The sequence below is a fragment of the Cervus canadensis genome, chromosome 10 (assembly GCF_019320065.1).
Source record: "Cervus canadensis isolate Bull #8, Minnesota chromosome 10, ASM1932006v1, whole genome shotgun sequence".
Classification (NCBI taxonomy): domain Eukaryota; kingdom Metazoa; phylum Chordata; class Mammalia; order Artiodactyla; family Cervidae; genus Cervus; species Cervus canadensis.
In genome coordinates, this window is record NC_057395.1 from 16572393 (window position 1) to 16592520 (window position 20128).

Below are 20128 nucleotides of genomic sequence, written 5' to 3' on the forward strand. Positions count from 1 at the left end.
ATGAAAGCTGGATGTCTTGTATTTAGGATAATTGGGGGGAGCTGGGACTGGGGTATATTAAGGCAAAACACCCCGGTTGCTACTGTTTATGATTCTGCTCTTGGAAATGTACTTTCCAAAATATGGACTAGGTCTCTCAGCAATGACCATCAAGATGGGACATATTACCATTAAAAAGCTGTCTCTCTTAGGCTGTTAAAATGCCAATGTTCCTAAACCATCCTTGGTGATTCTGAACCAGTGTAAAGAGGTCAGTTAGCCGCCTTGTTTTATTCTCTAGCCTGATGAGATCAAGCGTTGAAAATACTGTCCGTATCGACCCACCCACAAATTGCCACAATTAGCCACCCTTTTATTCTCTTTTAACAAAGGAAAATATTTTCCCTTGACCCCTGCAGCCCATCGTGGTCAACAGCTTCTGAAGGTCTGAGCCACGATCCGGCCCCTAAATAGTCACGCTTTCCCGTAGGACGGACCCCATATAGGGGTCAAAACTTGGTGCATCTTTCAGGGGAAATCGATTTTTTTCCTAAAGAGACCCCTCCAACACAGCAGCAGGTCCCCCCAGAAAGCGGCTGGTAGAGGCGTTGGGCAGGTTTCCTTTGACCTTGGTTGTAACCTAGAGTGTCGCTGTTAATTGCGAGGCTCGCCTCAAGGTAGAAAATAGCACTGGTTTCCACTGCTACCCCAGAGAAGCCCAGTTGTGCTGCCGGGCGACGGCGGGGAGACAGTCTCTCCCAGGCTGGGCTCCGGCCACCCAGAGCGGCTCCGAGGCCGCCTACAGGTGCAATCCCGGCACTGCGTCCCGGGCGGCGGGGCGGGAGGACGAGCCCCAGGGCTCCGGCCTCTCCCCCGGCCCCGCGCCGAGCCTGCGCGGGGCCCTCGCCCCCCCATCCCGCCGGCCTCTCCGCCTCCGCCCCGGCGCGGTTGGAAAAGGAAGCTGGGGGCCCTCCCGGGCTCCGCAGACTCAGATTTGGGCGGCGGCGGGGCGCGGCCGAGGCTTCCCCTCGCCTCTGCGGCCAACCCGGCTCCGGGAAAGTTTTCCCAAGTTCCCAGCAGCGCCGGCCCAGGTCGCCTCCGCGGGGCGAGCAGCCGGCGGCCCGCGCGCCAGCCCCGCCGCCGCCGCCAGCCGCCCGCTCCGGGCGACGCGCTTGCTCGCTCTCGGGGAGCGGGCCCGGCGCCCGGGGCGAAGCCGCAGCTGACGCAGGGGGCTCGGAAGGCGGAAGCCGCCCCGCTCCGACCGCTCCGCAGCGCCGCGGCGCCTACACCCCGACGGGTAGCCCGAGGCTCCCTGCCCCGAGCGCCCGAGGGGGCGGTCTGCGCGGAGTCCGCGCGCCCCCGAGCAACGGAGACTTTACGTCCCCCCGCGCTCCGCCCGCTCCCGCCGGGCCCGAACGCCCGCAGGTGGGGGTCTGCACCGGCCCGGCACCCGCGCCGCCCAGCGCGCCGCGGAGCCCCCGGGCCCTTCCTCGTCCCCCCCGCCCAGCGCCGGGGGCGTGGCGCGGGCGGGCACGCCCCTCATGAATATGAACGGACGCATGCGCCGGCCCCGCGCGCTGGGTAGAGGTGGCCAGCCCCGGCCGCGGCTCCCAGACCCGCTCCCTGAGTCCCTCTCCGAGAGCCGGGCGGGCGGGCACGCGTCATTGTGCTACCTGCGGCTGGCCCGCGAGCTGGGCTCCGGCTTTTTTTTTTTTTTCTTCCTCCCCTCCCTCCCTCCTCTTCAAGCAGCTGATCTGAAAGGGAATAAAAGGCTGCGCATAATCATAATAATAAAAGAAGGGGAGCTCGAGAGAAGGAAAGAAAGCCAGGAGGTGGAAGAGGAGGGGGAGCGCCTCAAAGAAGCCATCAGAATAATAAAAGGAGGCCGGGCTCTTTGCCTTCTGGAACGGGCCGCTCTTGAAAGGGCTTTTGAAAAGTGGTGTTGTTTTCCAGTCGTGCATGCTCCAATCGGCGGAGTATATTAGAGCCGGGACGCGGCGGCCGCAGGGGCAGCGGCGACGGCAGCACCAGCGCGAGCAGCAGCGGCGGCGGCGTCCCGAGTGCCCGCGGCGCGCGGCGCAGCGATGCGGTCCCCACGGACGCGCGGCCGGCCCGGGCGCCCCCTGAGCCTCCTGCTTGCCCTGCTCTGCGCCCTGCGAGCCAAGGTAGGAGCCCGTGGGGCCTCCCTCCCGGCCCTCCCAACCCTCTCCCCTCCCCTCGCGGCGCTCCTGGACGCCAGCGGTTGAGCGTCTGGAGCGGGCTTCGGAGCCCTGGGGCGCCGGCTCCCGCCTGGGCCCCTGCGCCCGATAGGCTGCACCTGGGCCAGGGGGACTCCCGGGCTCCCAAATGTACCCTCCCAGCTAGGCAGAACGCGCGTTCGCGCCGCTCCTGTTCCCAGGGGACCGTCGTGTCGGATCATTCCCACACTCGAGACTCTTAAGCCCGGGAATCGCGTTGAGTCCTTGCACCCAGTTTTGCAAAATGAGTTTCACTTGGCGCCAAGGGCTCGTCGGGGAGGGCGGGGAGGGAGTCGCCGCTTCCACCCTCGAAGAAAACAACTTTCCCCTGCGCTGACCTCTCTCCCTCCCTCGCCGGCAGGTGTGCGGGGCCTCGGGGCAGTTCGAGCTGGAGATCCTGTCCATGGAGAACGTGAACGGGGAGCTTCAGAACGGGAACTGCTGCGGCGGCTCCCGGAACCCGGGGGACCGCAAGTGCTCCCGCGACGAGTGTAACACGTACTTCAAAGTGTGCCTCAAGGAGTACCAGTCGCGCGTCACGGCCGGGGGACCGTGCAGCTTCGGCTCGGGGTCCACGCCTGTCATCGGGGGCAACACCTTCGACCTCAAGGCCAGTCGCGGCAACGAACGCAACCGCATCGTGCTGCCTTTCAGTTTCGCCTGGCCGGTGAGTGGCGGCCGGGCCGGGGGTCGGACCCGCGGGCCGAGCTCTGCTTTCTCTTGCGAGAGGAGAGGGATTTAAAGGGCCTTGGCTGGAAACTCGGCGCAGGCCGGGGACGTCGATGCGGGGGTGCGGGGGTCGTCAGGGAGCTGAGGCTCTGTGCTAGATCTTGGCAGGCCCCAGCCCGGATACTTTTTGCTTCGCGCAAAAAAAAAAAAGTGGAAAGTGGGGCTCGAGAGAGTATTGTGGGGCAAGGCTCCCGGGAGGGCCGGTTGAAACTTGCAACTTGGAGGCCCCAGAGTAACCGCCCGAGCCAGGAGGTCATTATGGATGATCTTTGCTCAACCAATTAAACCTGATGCGCTGTGGAAGGCGGCAGGGCACAATTCTGGCCGCCGAACGCCGTCCAATTGGCACCCTCCCGTTTCCCGTGAGAAGCCCGGAGGGCGGGCGTGTCCTTCCTGGAGGGTGTGGGGGGCCCGCTTCCCGCTGCTCCCCGGGAGATTTCGGTGCTTGCGGGGGCGCGCTCCGGACCGGGTTAGGGCCGGGGGGTGGGGGGGCCGGCGCCGCGGGCTGGCCCGGCTCTGGCCCGCGCCGCGGGCCCGGGAGCCTCCGCCCCCTGCCGTTCCCTTCCTGCCCTCGCCCCCGCGCGGCGTAGCTCTGGTGGCCTCACTTCCAGCGGTTCCCGGGCTCTGGAACAGCTGTGTTTGCAAACTTCCCCGGGAAGGGCGGGGGTGCGCCCTCGTCCGGTAGGCGCGCGGCCCCCGTGAGCTTCTGGGGGGCACGCAGAAGCCGGGAACGGGCGGCTCGTCGGAGGCAGGCCCTGCGGGAGCAAATCCAGAGCCCCCCGGCTCAAGAGCCGCTCCAGGCCCCGGCAACATCCCGAGCTGGGTGGAAGGAGATGAGCGCGGCCGCAGCAGGAAGGGGAGGGGGACGTGTGGGTGCCCTCTGGCCCACTCCCGCCGCCCGGGAGGCGTGACTCGGTGCCAGGACCGGGGCTCGCCGGGCGGGCGGTGAGAGGGGGCGCTCGGTGCCCCGCGGGGTCCTCTCCGCCACGTGCTCGGACGGGGCGCGCTCTGCCGCCTCCTACCGCGGGCTGGGGCTGGGATCCTGACTGCGGCAGGGGGGAGGGAGCTGGCCTCGGAGTGTGTGGGAAGCCCCGGCGGCTCTCAGGCCCGCGCTGACTGGAGCTGGCACTACAGAGTGCCCTCTGCCTGGCTGAGATAAGACAGTTATCAGAAACGTGCCATTAAACGGGGCTTATAAAACCCTGTGGTTTGTGGGATTCTCTGAGAACGGAGGACTGGGCCTGTTGCGGGATTTCATTTTTACAAAGAGCGTTTATCTTGTTTGCTAATCCCCTATTAGGGAGAACTCTAAGCTAAAGAGGTTGGCCACGTTTTAATCTGGCTGGACCCAAGTTTACTGTGAGGGCTGACGGCCCTCGCCCTTGACCGTGTGTTTGGAGTTAGGGGGAAGGGGCCCGCAGGTGGCCCCACCGCCGGCAGGACCCGTGTGGAGCCCCTCGCTTTTCACAAGACCATAAAAGGAATCCTGTTAGTGATGTGGGAAAGCTGCGGGGCTGGCTGAGGCTCCTCGTGGGGAGCAGGGTCAGAGCACCAGCCGGGATGAGCCTGGGGAGGCTGACCCAGAAGGTGTGTCTGTCTCCTTTTGACATTTGGCGGAGAGCCCTAGATGGGAATGGGCGGAAGCGGTGTAGGAGGGCAAGGAGAGGATGGATTCGCTGGTGCTCTTCTGCGGTTTTCAGGCCCCACGGGTCACCAACCATGAAATAGACTCTTGGCTTTTCTCGAATGGGGAAGACAGCTGGGGCTGCACTGCGAGTGTGGTTCTTTTGAAGCTGGGCCAAATGCCTGTGTCCCTCATAAACACGTCCCCACCCCATCACCCCCAGAAGGGCTGCTGTGCCTGACTTCCCACGGGAGTGTGGACTTGGGGTGTGCCGTGTTGTTTGCCCCAGTGTAGCTGGAGAAACCCTAACGCCTGTAATGTGCAAGAATGATTGTAGCGTGAGTGTTAACTGAAGTGAAAGCACTTAGGTGGCTGCCTAAGTATGGAAGTAGATTGCACAGCTTCATTTCAGCTTGCTAATTAAATATTAATGAGTGTGCCTATTTAAAGCTGCTATCTTGAATAGGTAATAACTGAATTGGGTACAGAATTCAAGGAGGATATGGTTTTTTAAAACAATCACACACCTTGAACTTCCAGGCTGCTAAGCTTCTAACCCTTAGGCAGCCACAGTTACCATCAGCATGGGTCTTCCCAGGTTTTGCTGAAAGTGGTAAAGAGGTGGTTCAGAGTGCAGAGAAGGTCACTTTAGAAGGTGGTGTAATTCACGTCTTTTGTTTGGAATTATAACCCAAATCCAACAACCGCTCATGTTCTAGAATGGGAGAGGAGGCAATGATTTGGTCAGATGTGAAGTATAATCCAAGAACCGTGTCCTTGTCAGCCGCTCTGTGGTGTGGGTCTGCCCTCTGGACAGTATCTGACTGTGTCCCACTTGGGGTCCACTGCCCCAGCCTGGCGGTGCTGTTCTTCTGTGGCTTCTAATTACCCTAGCAGTGCTGCTGGAAGGGGCTTGACTTGAAGCAATGAGGCTGATTTATGATCCTCCAATCAGAGGACCCAGTGATAAGACCATACATTATCAAAGGTAATTGGGCTCAACGGGAAGAGATTGGGGAATAACCATTTAGAAATCACCGAAATGGGTAAGTTGCACTTTCCAAAATTAGTACTAAATCCCAGGAGTGCCTGCTCATTAAAAATACATTAGTGTAATTACCACTATGCAGCCTGAAAAGCTTTTTAGGAACCCTAGTTTCGCTCTACTGATGCTTTGCTGGCCCTAGAGTGAACTGAATCTGGAGAAACTTTGTCAGAAGCAGTTCAGGCACCTCACCCCTCCACCTCTTATTTAAATGCCATTGACACTGAGTAAATCAGATGCTACAAGGTTAGTTACAGACTGCCACTGACATGCCTTTGCCTTTTATGCTGTCCTTCCGGGTCCCTGGGGCTTCCCTTGTAAAGAATTCCCTGGTAAAGAATCCACCTGCAATTCGGGAGACCTGGGTTCGATCCCTGGGTTTGGAAGATCCCCTGGTGAAGGGAAAGGCTACCCACTCCAGTATTCTGGCCTGGAGAATTCCATGGACTGTATCGTCCGTGGGGTTATAGAGAGTCAGACATGACTGAGCAACTCTCACTTTCCAGGTTCCTGGGCCTCCACACATGGGTAGCCAGTGGAGGGATGGGGTTCTCATTGGAACTGGCCCCTTTCTGCAGTCAGAATGTGCCACCCACGTGATCAGCGTGCATGCACACAAACAGCTCACGTGCGTACATGCTGATAGCAAGGGACTTTCTGTGTGTGGGGAAAACACCCTTTGCCCTAAAACACCTCCCTCATACTAAAGCGATGAAATGATATGTCTGCATTGCAAAACCTGGCTGGGGAGAAAATTGAGCTGTGCTCATTTGGTGCTGTGGGTCTGCAGAATGGCCGCTCCCCACGTGGACTCCCTGTGCAAGGTACCAGGTTTCTCGTAGTTTTTTCCTCTTCCAGGTGTAGCCTCGGTTGTGTTCTTCTCCTTGTTGTCTTGTTTCTTAGCAACTTATTCAAATCTCCAGTACTTGCATGAGTTTGCAACCCACCAATCCACACCCATCATTCTACAGGGACTTCAAACATTTCTCAAGACTGGTAGAGCTTTTGGCATGCAGGCTCTTAGGGAAGTTGGATGGGTGAGGAGGAGGGGCAGCAGCCCCTTACAAAGCACGCAGTCTCCTTGAAAACCAGCCATCTGAACGCTGCCTAAAATCTGTACAGCAAACGGTTGTAACGGACCTTTTGGATGGAAGGCATGTGAAAAGTTTAGCATGGAGGAAAAATGTTATTCATTAAAAAATGAAGCCAAGGCAACAAAGAGTCTTCACATCCGGATCTGAAAACAGGAATGCAGAGGCCTGGGCTGGATTTGGAGCAGCCGCTGGCCCATTGTAGGAGGGCCAGAACCTGGTTCTAGTGCCAAGCGTTCAAGATTAGTTACCGTGTAAGAATGCATAATCTCTGGACGTGCATACAATTAGCATGGTAATCCGTAAAGGCAAATATTCCTGAGAATTCCCCTTGGTAAACTTCTAGAGACATGTTTCTACCCTCTCTGCCAAGGTGAGGTTCCAAGCTGCTCCAGTCTTTAAATACATTAAAAAAAAAAAAAAGTTAGACCCAAACACAGCTAACCTAGATTTCAACTTTAGGAAGATGTTTGTGTTAGTACACATGGAAAGTGATGATTCTTGGGTTTTCTAGAGGAGGAGGAGGCTTCTGGGTTGGGAAACGTTCTGCTTCTATCTTGGCTCCGGGGGTGGGGGCGTGGGGGGTGAGTGCCAGTGTCGTGATTCCCATACTGGTCTCTGATCCCTCCCCTGTGGTCCTTGACTTTATGGCACCAATGGCATTTGTCTCTGGTGCAGTGTGTGTGCAGGGAGGCAGTCCGCAGCGTGGGTCCCAGTGGCTAACGTGGCACATAAGTAGTCAGACGTCCAGGGTCCTCCACCAGCTCAGCCCAGTTTCTGCGCACTTTGGTAAATGAGTAGAAAGGCATCTTGTTCAGGCTTGCTCTGTGTGAACCGGACGGTTGTGCTTGGCTGGCTTCTCGGTATTCTATCTATTAACCTCGCCACCCTTTTGTAACTGGTGCATTTAATTATCAGTGGGATGCTTTTCAAACAGGTAGGGGTAATGATGGGAAAGGGGGTGGGGGCATCTCATTGAGAGTCTCCAATCTGGATCCGAGCTTTGGGGCCCCACTTGGTGAGTCTTTGAGGTGGGGTTTCATGAGAAAATCACCCTTTGTAACCAGATCAGACTCTATTGAAATGTCAAGCCCTGCAGACTAAATTGCTTTCCATGACTGAGGTTTCAGCTGGGCCGCCATGGGGTGGCTGTCCCCGCTCCGCACCTCACTTTGTGCCTGAACCCCGCCACACACGTGAGTCGTCGGGGTGAGCACGTGTGTGCCCACACATGGCATTTCTGGAGCCTTTATGTAATATGTTTGTGCCTGGAATATATTCTACTCTGGCCACCCAGACGCAGGCAGGACAATAGTGTGGCCGGATTGACTGAAACGAGGATTACAGGGAATAATGCCGCGCCTCACAAATAGTGCAGAGACAGGACGCGGCCGTCGAGTCAGCAGAACCCAGGGCCCCAGCCTGACCGGGGCGATGACTGCGTACAATGGCCCCCCGCGCACGCTGGGCACTCCCAGGGCGCGCTGCCCGCCGCCCGCCGGGGCCTCTGGACGCTGCACTTGTCCTCTGTGCAGGGTGGGCTGTCTGCGTCCCTCAGCTTGGCAGGAGGGGAGACAGCCACTTCTCAGGGCTTGGTGTGGCTGCCACTGTTGCCAGGAAAAGGAAGCTCCCAGCTGTCAGCACAACCACCTTTGTTTCTCACATCCCCCCTTCTTAATGTGGCAATTAAGTGCTTACCACTCTGCCCGGTGCCAAGGTAACCCCCGCAGGGGGGGTGGGGGCGCTTTGAGGCCAGGACCCTCCTCGAGGTAGAATCCCAGGGCATCCTCTCCAAACGGCCTTCTGAAAGCAGACCATTGCTCCTTCTGCTGTGCGGAATGGAGACCCAGCTCCCAGGTTGCCAGGGTCCCTGGAGCTGGGGAGGGGCAGAGGCATTCACTCGGAGCCCAAACGGAAGGTCTGATACTGCCCATCCCTCCTGCTTTCCCCCTGGCTCTTTTTCTGGGAAAAAAGGAAAAATAGATGGATGCCAGGTAGCTTTATATAAGAATCCTATTCTCATAGATTGAAACCAAGAAAAACCCAGGTGTCTGCTGTTTCTTTTGTGTTTCTTTGGGGGGTGGGGATGTTTGTATGAACTTGTTAGTAAGTTGGAACACCTGCCAGTCATCTCACCTGCCGCCCATGCCACGCCGTGAGGAGGGCCCTGGGACTCAGCCCCCGTTGGGGTTAGGTTGGCAGTGGTCACTTGCGTGTGATGTGATTGTAGCAAAATGCCGATTTGGGACCTGGTGGCTGGCCTTGATGGCCTAGGGTGCGCATGCGTGGTCTGCATCCGGGAGTCTGGGTGTACCTTCTGGGATGCACAGAGGTCAGGCGTGGGCCTGGGAAAAGTTAAAGTTCCCTAGCAACTAATAATCATTGCCAAATTATCTTGATTGTTGATCTATAGTGCGGGGACGGAGTGGGAGGTGAGAGTGCCTCCTAATAGGAGCCTCGGAGAGGAGTCTTTGCTCTGAAGGTTGGCTGGGGAGGAGTCCTCCTGCCCCAGGAGCTGAGTCCTAGAACTGTGGTCCCTCCTCTGAAGCCTGGGAGTGAGACGGTCCAAGACCGCCAATGCTGCAGCCCCCAGCCCACCTCTGCCTCTAGAAGGCTGTTCGTGGGAAGACCCAGATGCTGCCCTCCTTCCCCTCGAGGCGGGGCGTGTTGGCCAGCAGCTTCTGAGGTCTCCCAGTTCTGGGAGGATGACTCTGAAGGCAGCCTGGCCTCCCAGGGCCTTGTGTGAGAACCATGCTGCCCCCTCCCTTGAGCATTAAGCAGTCCCTGCTGTCACGCCAGCTGATCCCAGAGGCCCTTCCTTTCGTGGGGCTCGCAGGCATTACGTGTTTAGTGCTGGTGCGTTTAATCAGAGGATAAATTGCAGCAATATGTGCAAGTGGAGAAGGTGGGTCTTGTCGTGACCGGTAAGGGAAGGGCCTCGTTATCCAGCATCAGCCCCACATGTGGCCTCATATGGACCTGCCTCTCCTCTCACGTCTGCAGAGAAACTTCACTTCTTGCTGTTCTCAGGGAGGGGTCCTGTAATGTGTAGGAAATCGTAGGAAACGCAGAGGCAGTAAATAAGGTGTAACTTTCACTAATAAAATATCAACAATGACAGCACTGAATTTGGACCTCTGGCCGGTCGCAGGAGAGGGCTGGGTATATGCCCCGGCTTGCCTGGTTCTACTTGCTTTTCAGAGCATTTTCCCACAGTTATCAGTGAACGAAATGGAATCCTACTCTGCTTTGAGTATGAAACATATTTCGGCTGAATTCCAAGGCAGGGTCTATCACAAGATATTTTTATATTCAAAGACCTGCTGGGTCACTGTGTGAGCAGTAAGCTTGCCTTGAGTTATGAATGAAGCTCTTTTTTTTTTTTTCTTCCTTCCCCCTTCTGTTTTTTGCCTTCACCTTGTAGTTGTGTTGTTTGATCCATACACGCTGCTCTTCCCAGCGTCCTGGTGCTGGACAGTGAAAGGCAGGGATGCATAGAGACATTCACGTGCCCTTCCTCTCCATCCCACCCCCTCCTGGATACATTTCCCATCACGAAGACAGCAGAAGCTTTCTTGAAAGCCTGGTGTTTTGTGAGACTGACCTCATCCTAAGTTACAAATGAAGATTTGAGTAAAAGCGGGAATTTGCTGATGGCTTGGGTTTTGGGGGGAGAGGTGGAATTCTGAGATAAGCTGGAAGATAAAAGGTGCTCTCAGTAGGATTGCTGGCGTCCCGCCAGTGTCCAGGGAATTTGTTTGGTTAGTGGACTCTGATTATTCCTGGAATGTTAGATCTTATTGACAGATAAGTTTATCAATAAATATAACCCATGGAGTGCAGCTCTTTCTTCCTTTTATACTTCCTTTCCTATCGTCTACCAGCCCCCCACCCGCGGCACTGTGCACCCCTAAGTTAGGTTACTGCCTTTGTGTTCAGAGTCTCTTTGCACCTACCCACCCCTCCTGCTTCCTAGAGTTACCTGATACTTGTGGGAGCCGAGATGGTCTCACACAGACAGGGCTTTCAAAGGGGTTCTGAAAAGGAAAGGGGGCCCCCTGGGGACCTCCCCAGCAGGGCCCGGAGTGAAACAGCAGTCCGCAGCCTCCTCACTGGCTGAGCACCCCCACTCCCCAGCCCAGATACCTGGGTAGGTTAGCTGAGAATCAGTTCTTTGTGCAGCTTTCTCGGGCGTCATGCTAAGAGGCTGGAAAGTTTGGGGAAACCACACGTCGAGTGTGCACAAATCGGGAGGTGGCATTTCCTGCTCGGAACTTGGGGCTGCCTGCTTGCGGAAGACAGAGAGCACTGTCTCTTCTGTCAACTTGGGCTGGGCTCTGGGGGTGGTGGGGAGCTGGTCTGGGTCTGAGCACCCAGGGCCTCGCTTCACAGCAAAGACAGGTCCCATCTCGGTGCAGAGCATGCAGGCAGGCCGTGAAAGCCTGACCTTTGCGAGCTGACCCCGGTTTCTGAGTACTGAGCTGTTGTTTATCTGTGTTTCAGAGATCCTACACTTTGCTTGTGGAGGCGTGGGATTCCAGCAATGACACTGTCCGTAAGTATCAACCTGTGAGTCTGGAAGCACAGAGCAGGCCCCCGGGCCTGTCAGACCCTTCTGTACCCACCCACCCCCCAACCCTGAACCTCTCCATGGAGTCTTTTTCCATCCCTTCCCCTAGAATTTTCCCTTGGAATATTAAGTGGCCAGGACAGATTGCTAGTTAACTCAGCCCCTGAATACAGGCCTTAGATTATCTTTAGGATAGAGATCTTAATGGTTTTACAACTCTAAAACCTTGTAGACTGTGAAAGGATCAAAGTAGTGACTTTTAAAAAGTCCATTTAAATTTTAAGTGAGCGTTTAATCTCTCATCGGAAAGATAAAGTCCCAGAGGTGGCTCTGGGCTCGAAAGACCGACCTTGAATTTCACTCGGTGGGCAGGTGAGCCCTGAGTGTCTGCGTTTCCCACACTGGCCATGACAGTCCTTTCGTTGAAGCTGGTTCCAGTGCCTCGTGGCCACCACGCCAGGCTTGTCCCCTTCTGCAAGCTGACCCTATTCTCAGCATGGGCTCCCCTGCTGGGGGTGGGCGGGCGCAGGGGCTGGGGCGGGGAGGCCCTGGAGGGCCTTTGCTCTTGAATTGTAGCTTCCAAATACTCCTCCCCTCCCTGGCTGATTCTGCCAGTTCCCCTTTTGCCAGCAGGATCTGGGTGGTTGTCATGGGGAATCTTGGTTCACGCTGAAATCCGAGTCTGCACAAGAGGAGGGCTCATCAGCCCGCTGCCTCTGACCTTTCCCTCTGCGGGTCTCACCCTCTGACCCTGCTATAGTGACATTTCCCTCTCTCCCCGCCTTCCTTTTTCTTCCTGACTCGGGGGTTGGTGAACACCAGAAGGGGCACCGGAGGGCCTGCCCCGTCTCACTGGGCCGCCTGGGCCCACCTGGTTGCTGCTGAGCCCATTACCTGAGGCTCCAGGCCGTTTGGGTCACCCCCTTCCATTGGCATCTGAGTCCCCGAGCGGTGCCCTGTTCCGCTGTGGTGGGGGGAGGGGAGTCGGCGCCCAGCCTGGGTTGCGGCTGGTGCCAGTCAGGGCTGTGGGCCCCTGTTTGTTCCCTCCCCTGCCACGCGCGTTGGGGGCTGGCTGAGCCTTATGTCATAGGGACCTGCTTGCAGCGGTCACTAAGCATTGGGGTGACGGGCGTGGGGCAGGGATAGGCTCCTCAGATATCCTGGTGTTGATGTTGACACAGGCTGGTGGGGTGAGCATCCTTGAGGTTCCCGCTGGCTCCTGGTGAGAGCCGGATCAGGATACCTGTCGGGGTGTGCAGGGAGCCCCAAGCATCTGCAGGGCCCTTCCGAGGCCTCCCATCACCCACAGGTCAGGTAGCTCTTCCCCCAGAAGCGGGGGCCCACCCAGAGCTGCCCACAGTTGTCTGCTCCCTTTGGGGGTTCTGGAGCCTCTCGTCCCTTGCCGGGAGGTAAAACCATGGAAACATTGGGGTGGGGATAAAGGGCTCCCAGACCTTTACCCCTGAAGTGAAGGGTTGCCTCCAAGTTGCGGGATGTCCCCTGCAGGGCACTCAGGCTCACGTTGAGAACTCGATGAGGAGGGGCTGGGGTTTGCTGGGAGTGGCTTATCCACTTGCTTGTCCAGCCTCCCTTCTGCAGTGCTTCCAAGGTATCCTGAATTATAGCATGATCAGAACCCAGTGTGTCATCTTCCCTCCCCAAAGCGGAGCTTGCCTAGGGCCCTTGGTGGTGACTGGCAGCAGCATTTGAACGCCCAGGACTATAATCCAGGAGTCTGGGCGGCACTCCCTATGTACCACCCTCTCTCCTGTCGGCGTCTAATCCACCTCCGAGTTCTGACAGTCTTGTGTCCAGCAGCTCACTGGCGTCCTGCTGCAGTCCTGGTCCGCGCCACCGTCTGCTCGTGCCTGGACTCCTATAGTAATGGCTGAATTAATTGGACCTCTGTCTATCTGCCCTGGTCCACTTCTGGTGCTTTCTGCATTCTCCTGCCATCTTCATCTTTTCAAAGTGTACCGTTTGAGTATCACCTTGTAAGAGCCATTTGGCAGCTTGGACAGGTATCTGTGTGGCCCCAAAGCCTCTGGTACAGCCCGGCTTTGTCTCCCTGCCTGCTCCATCTCACGGCCACACTGTCATCTGTCACAGCCGTGTGATCATACCGCACCAGTCACCTTTCTGTTCTCAAAGGCATCACATTCTGTCCTGCCTCAAGGCCTTTGCACGTGCTGTTCCCCCTCCCTGGAGTATTTTGCTTTTTACTCCCTTCACACTCTATGCCTCCCAAGGGGACTGTCCTCCACGAGGGCAGAAACTGAAGCTGTGTAGTAACCCAAACGGAGTTGGCTGCTCTTTAAGGACCAAACAAGGCTTCAGATTTAGAGGCAGAGCCCTGAGCTTCGGAACTGAGAATTCCCTCCCACAGCAGCTCTGCAGTGAACCCTCAGGGGCACAGCCCGGCCCAGGCGAAGCCCAGGAGATACACACGTGTCAGAAAGTATTGTCTGAGGATGGCCTTGCTGTCATCTGCCCTCACAGTCATCGCTCACCTCTCAGGCCTGTGCTATCTAAGGGTGCACATTTTACTCTTTCCCAGAGCAAATGATTTCTTTTTATCACTCTGATCAATAGGTATGTAAACACAAGTTGGCATCCTTACACCAGGTTTTCCTTATATCTTACTTAGCCTTCTTGGCCAAGGTCGCCATCTAGGTTTGTGGTTGGCGTGGTTCCAGGGTTCTGCTCATACTTGCCTCTCATGCCCTCCTCCTTGGCCTGAAGAACTGTTGCGGGTGCTTTGTCTTCCATCTTCACGCAGTTCATGATTGCAGGAAGGCCTGCTAACATTCCCTTCTACTCTCTTTTTCATCACTGTTATCTCTGGGTGTGCTGCAAGGCCTGTAGGATCTTAGTTCCCAGACCAGAAAGAGAACCAGCGTCTCCTTCATTAGAATGTGGATTCTTAACCACTGGACCACCAGGGAAGTCCAGCCTTTAAGCTGGACTGCCAACTGAACTCGCCCAGAAACACTGGTAGCGCCCCAAGCTGATAGGAAGAGTGATTCAGGTGGCAGGAGCTTAGAAAAAACTGCCAGTAGACATGCTCTCTGTAACCCGGATGCCAGGAAGTGTGTCCCAGACACCCTACCTCCCTCTCAGCCCTTAGGAGGAATCTCATGCCGGTGTGAGGGTAGCTGTATGGCCCTGTTGGCCCCACTGAGGACTCTGACATGATGTCTCCACAACACCTCCCGGAAATAGCACGGCAGAGAGCTGACTGACGCGGCAGCCTGTGCCTTTCAGAGTGCCCTGGACTCCCATCTGAGCTGTTTGTCCTCACCTGCCTGAGTGGAGGGGAGGCCTTGGAGCCAGGGCCAGTGTGTTTCAGTAATTCCTTTATTAAGATCTCATCATCACATAGTAATAGCTCACTCCACTTTTTAATTGAACCAGCAGAGCAAACACACAGTTAATAGAGGGACATTTTTGTCATTCTTTGGCCCGTGTTTATTTGCAAAACTCAGGTTAGGAAAGCGTTCTCTGCAAGTGCTTCATGCATGCTGGGGTGTAGGTCTGCAGGTATGCGGGCTTGTCCAAGGCTTGTCCTGCCCAAAGGTAAGCGCCCAGAGGGTGCGGACTGGGCGCTGTCTGAGGTGGAGTGTGGCTGAGGCCACCCAGGAGGCCCGCGTCCTGGTCACCTGTGGCGTTGGCCCAGCCTTGCAAATGAGCACAGGCCCTGGGCCTAGAAAAACAGGGGTGTGGGTGGGTAAGAATCACAAAGACACTGCACACAGGCCATAACGGTCGCTCCAAGGCGGCTTTGGATTTGACATGGTGTCCAGGGTTGGTGCTGGCAGGTTTAGGAAAACAAACGCAGGACCAGGCTGGGTGCTGACCTGGGGCCTCGGCTCCTGCCCACAGCCCTGCTCCGAGCTCCGGACACCTGGAGTCTGCAGCTGTTTTTGTATTTGTCTCTTATCCGACTAGATGATAAGTGACCGCAGGGCAGGGACCACTGCCTCTTCCTGGAGCCGCTTAGGCCCCGGGTGAGTCTAGGCACTCTTTAAGGAGCCTGACTTGGCTGGAAAACACCCTCAGTCCACCTGTCTGTAAACTGGGGTGGATGAGTTTCCCATCTGCCCTCCGGGCAAAGGTGGTTCAAATACATCAAGTTCGTGGTATTGCTGTTTAAACACCAGCTTAAGAGGCAGCAAAGTTCTCAACTTAAAAAAAAACACCCAGTATTACTCTTTGGCTTCCAGTGAAGAGTTTGGGAGTGGACACAGCTTTTCTAAAGCAAAATACACAACTCTAAAACCAGAAAAGAAAGGTTGCTAACCTTAACCTGGGATAATGAAATTTCTTGAAGAGTAGCCTTCCATAAGAGAGGGGCCTCTTTCTATTACATATAAAGAGCTTCTGCAAACCAGTGTTACCAACAGCACAACAGAAGATTTGGTAAAGGAGAGAAAGAGGCTTGCAGTTCCGGGGAACAGATACACATGGTTTTGTCAGAAGGGTTCTCACCATCACTTACATACCCATTAAATCTGGAGATCCAATAACACACAGTGTTGGCACTGCTGTTGGGGAAGTTTCCTCTGCTGGTTGGGAGAGCAGGACAGGGCTTCGATCCTGGTGCTTGGAGTTTTCTGGCCGGAACTGGGTTGTTTATGTGTGTGTCTTTGACCTAGTACTTCTGTTTCTGGGATATTTCTTTCTTTTAGCACCACATGCAGGCAGATATGTTCAAGGCTGTTCCTTGTGGCCTTACTTATTAACAAAAGGCCAAAACAACCTCAATGCACATGTCAGAAACTAGGTAAATAATTTCACTTTATTTGCAAACAGTGAAATAGTGGAAGTAAGAAGGTAAATGTACGGTGGGTGCCTCTGGAGAGGGAGGTGAATGGCTCATTTTCCGCCCTTTTGTACTGTTTGAATTTTGTACCAGGTGCATTTGTTATTAAAAATCATCAGAATGGTTGGGGGAGAAATCTCCCATGTGAAGTTTACTGTGATTAATCCTTTTCCTTTTTTGCCTCTAGAACCTGACAGCATCATTGAAAAGGCTTCCCACTCAGGCATGATCAACCCTGGCCGGCAGTGGCAGACGCTGAAGCACAACGCAGGGGTTGCCCACTTTGAGTATCAGATCCGAGTAATCTGCGATGATTATTACTATGGCTTCGGCTGCAATAAGTTCTGCCGACCCAGAGACGACTTCTTTGGACACTATGCCTGTGACCAGAATGGGAACAAAACGTGCATGGAAGGCTGGACGGGCCTGGAGTGCAACAAAGGTGTGTGGGCGTGCTCCACGGCTGTCACTGTGAGGGCCACGGTCTCGCCCGCCTCCGGTCAGGCGGCCTCCCGGGCATGCGAGACGGGGGCTGATTTCTAGGCCCCAGACACAAAGCTGCCGTGGATACCCCCTCCCCCAGGTGCTCCGAGCCTTGCCCACCAACCCCTCACAGCAGCTCCATCTCTGGAGCGCTGTCCTGGGCTAAACGGGTGCTGCCTGACGCCCAGCCGCTCGGGCTCGGCCTGTGAGTGGCTGACACCGGTGTGTGCGGGCCACACCCCCGCGGCCTTGATTCAGGGCTGCAGTCCGCACTCCAGAGCGGCTCCTGGGCCGGCGAGGCCGGGCTCCGGTTCAGCCTCTTCCGCTCCTGCGCTTGCTGCCCGACCCCACTTCTCGGGGTCTGTGCTTAAGGCCCCTGACCTAACAGATGCTGGCTGAGACGGGGTTACCCAGCCCGTGTCTGAGAGCCTGTGAGAAACGACACCCTGGGCTCACGGTGGCCTCCCAGCAGCCTTCACTGGGCATCCCTGGGGGCACGGCCTTGGGGAGAGAGTGAGCGGTGAATTGAATGTGCCCACAGCGGGACACACCTCCACACGTCCTGTCGACTGTCAGCCCTGACTGCTAGAATTCGGGGAGTTCGCACCAGTTCAAACAGGTGTGCACAGAACTGTCTGTGGGCTTCCCCTTCACAAAGCTGCTCATTCAGAGCAAATTGGTGGGTAATTCTAGTTAACCATATAATAGGCCCTTACGAACATTAATGCATTCTGCTTGGTTCATATGATTTGGTAAACTCCTTTAAGATAAACTCAAGTTAAAAAATGAATTTTTGAACTGTGGCTGAAGGGCAGGGCAAAGAAGAATTTGCTGGTCTCTTGGGCAAAAATGCTTTCTTAAATAATTAGAGACAGGAATTTGAAAAGGTAGCCTTTCTGGGATCCAAATGAAAGGACTGATAAACATATTTTAAATAGTTGGTGTCCTAAAAATCAGTAACAGTTACTTAAAACTATCTGCCTACTATTTTTTAATGTCTGTTCAAAATTTTTTTTTCCATAAAGGAAGCAGAATTGCTTTGTAGGAATACTTTGCAAAAAAAAAAAAAAAAAAACATACCACTAGATCCGGCTGGTGGTTTAGCCTGCCGAGTAAGGTCAGCCTGGTTGCTTTGTGAGTCCCGTGGGCTTTCTGAGACACCAGGCGTTTGGTCGGAGGGTTCTAGGAAGGCTGGAGGATGGAGGAAGGATGATGGCCAGGGGAGGATTAGGCCTTCTTTTTGTTTTTGGCAAGGGTGGGAGTTGAGGGTGGAAGCAGGGCATGTATCATCCAGAGGCACCCCTTCCCCTACCCACTTGCCTGCTTTTTGTCCACAAATACCGTCACGTTTGAGGATCTGCTCGCAGGGCCTTGAAGTTTAAAGCTGGATTCGTTCTTGGGACACCTCCCATCTTCCTCTCCTTACAGTGTACTTGAAATAAGATCTCTTGAAACAGTGGATTTTGTCAGACGAGGCCATTCCCACAACTGTGGCCCTGTGAGAGACTGGCAGCGTGCTGACACACCCTTCTGTGTTTCCCTTTTTTATCTTTTTTACAGCTATTTGCCGACAGGGCTGTAGCCCCAAGCATGGGTCTTGCAAACTCCCAGGCGACTGCAGGTAAAAACTCAACTTTTTTTTCTCCCTAATAATTATCCCTTTAATGCAAAAAGAGGACTGACTCTATTGTGAATATGCCTGTCTTTCATTGGAGGACAAGAAAACTTGACCAAAAAAAAATTCAAATAAGCACATCCGAAGCTTATTAAATTATACCAGCTGTCCACTGGAATGTACATGCTTGGGAAAAAAAAAACTTCTGGGCATAGCGAGTGACTTCATGTATTAACGGTTTTGTAAATTGATAACACGTTGTTATAATCTTCCCCTTCAAGTGCTAATGGACTGTCGAGGACGGGCTGGTGCTGGCCGTGGTGTTCGGCTCCCGGCCCTCCCCCACTTTTCCCATCAGTCGGGAAAGTGGAGCATTCTTTAGAATGGGATTAGCACGAGCTCCTGGCCCCTTCGCAGGCGGGAGCCGGGCCGGTGCTGAGAGGTTAATGGCTGGGCTGGAATCTTGTCAGTTGAGCCTGATGAATGTAGACTTTTGCTGCCGACCTTTGAAGTCTGTTCTTTTATGGCCCGGGACAATGCAAGAAGCCAAACCTAGACCTCCCCCCCGCCGCTTCCCGCTTACATCTTTTGGAACTTCTTGAAATGTGCATCGTGCCCATCTGGGAAAGGCTTGTCTCAGGAAATGCTGTGGGTGTCTGTGGCATTTTGACAGGAGCACCCACTTTACTCAAACCCTCCCAAACCTGAAGGATTAGCAGATTTAATGTGACACTACATGGGTCCTTCGGACTGTCGTTTTCGCCCCCAAAGCCACTCCAGTTTGAGCTGAGGGCAGCTTATGTATGACTCCTTAGTCTAAACCAGTGCTTCTCAAACTGACGTTACCTGGGGTCTTGTGCGGTCGCATATTCTGAGTCATATTCTGCGTCGGGGGCGGGGGGATCGAGTCTCAGCACTTGCAGCAAGCCTCTGGTGACGCCGCTGTTGCTAGAGGAACAAACCCCGGTGCTCTGTGTCCTGCCCCGAATCTGGGGTACCACCCTGCACCCAGATGCTCCCACTCCCTCGGCTGGGCCCGGGAATCTGCATTTGGGCCGGCCCGCCTCAGCCACGTGGTTTTGCTGCTCAGAAAGTCTAGAGGACCGCCATGGTCTGCACCTCGGGGTGCTCCCTGCCGCCGGGAGCGCTGAGCTCTGAGGCTAAAGGAGAGCTCAGGGCTGCTGAAGTCACACGGAAGCAGGCTGCTCTGAGATGTCTCTGTCCTTGCACTGTGGAGAGCGGCACTTATGCTCCAGGAGGCCGAGGGGGTTTGGGGCGGACCCCGTCAGTGGGGGCAGCTGGTGGGCGGGGAGCAGGCCCTTCTCCTGAAGGGTGCTCGCGGGTTCAGAGCAGCCGAGCTCACGGGCACCCGCAGCGCCTGCATTGGGCTCAGATGGGTATCAGCCTAGGGGTTGATTTCTGCTCCCGTCATCAGAACAAACATGCTGCTGCCCGGGGAGGCCCTCCCAGCCAGAACAACAGGCTTTGTCTCCAGAGCTGAGCCCTTCCTCTCTGGAAGCCTCCCTCCCACTCCTGCCTGGACACGCAGGCCCTCACTGACTGGAGGTGTGACTTTCCCACACCGCATTTGCATAGCCTCCCACCCTGCTCTTTCCTTTTCCCTTGAAAGAAAAATCAGAACAGAACCTTCTCACCGGTCCTGCTGCTCACGTAGCTGGATGGCCCACGACCTGTAAGCGGCCCTCTGGATGGTGGCTGACAGGGCTGGGGTTTTGTTTTGTTTCCCCCACATGAGAGAACCTGCCTTGCCTCTCTTGCTCCCCAGTCGACCTGGGTTCCTTTTCCTGGATTCACGGTCTTGCTTCATTGCAAGCCTGCCAATAATATCAAACTTAATTGTGAATCATCCTGTGAGGAAAGTCGCTTCAATTTCTCATGAGAACCTTAATCATATATTATTAAACTGGGATAA

The 20128-nt window shown here is 55.3% G+C and overlaps 2 protein-coding genes across 2 annotated transcripts in view; both read left to right on the forward strand.

Moving 5' to 3' along the window:
* Positions 1–1761, forward strand: part of LOC122448388 (translation initiation factor IF-2-like) — a 29232-nt gene extending 27471 nt beyond the window's left edge. The window contains exon 3 of the mRNA XM_043479664.1: positions 692–1761. Coding sequence (XP_043335599.1) covers positions 692–1564 — 873 coding nt within the window. The 3' untranslated portion in view covers positions 1565–1761. The remainder of the gene's footprint in view (positions 1–691) is intronic.
* JAG1 (jagged canonical Notch ligand 1) overlaps positions 1578–20128 on the forward strand; it is a 35257-nt gene continuing 16706 nt past the window's right edge. The window contains exons 1-5 of the mRNA XM_043478905.1: positions 1578–2144; positions 2578–2883; positions 11209–11260; positions 16285–16539; positions 18141–18201. Coding sequence (XP_043334840.1) covers positions 2064–2144; positions 2578–2883; positions 11209–11260; positions 16285–16539; positions 18141–18201 — 755 coding nt within the window. The 5' untranslated portion in view covers positions 1578–2063. The remainder of the gene's footprint in view (positions 2145–2577; positions 2884–11208; positions 11261–16284; positions 16540–18140; positions 18202–20128) is intronic.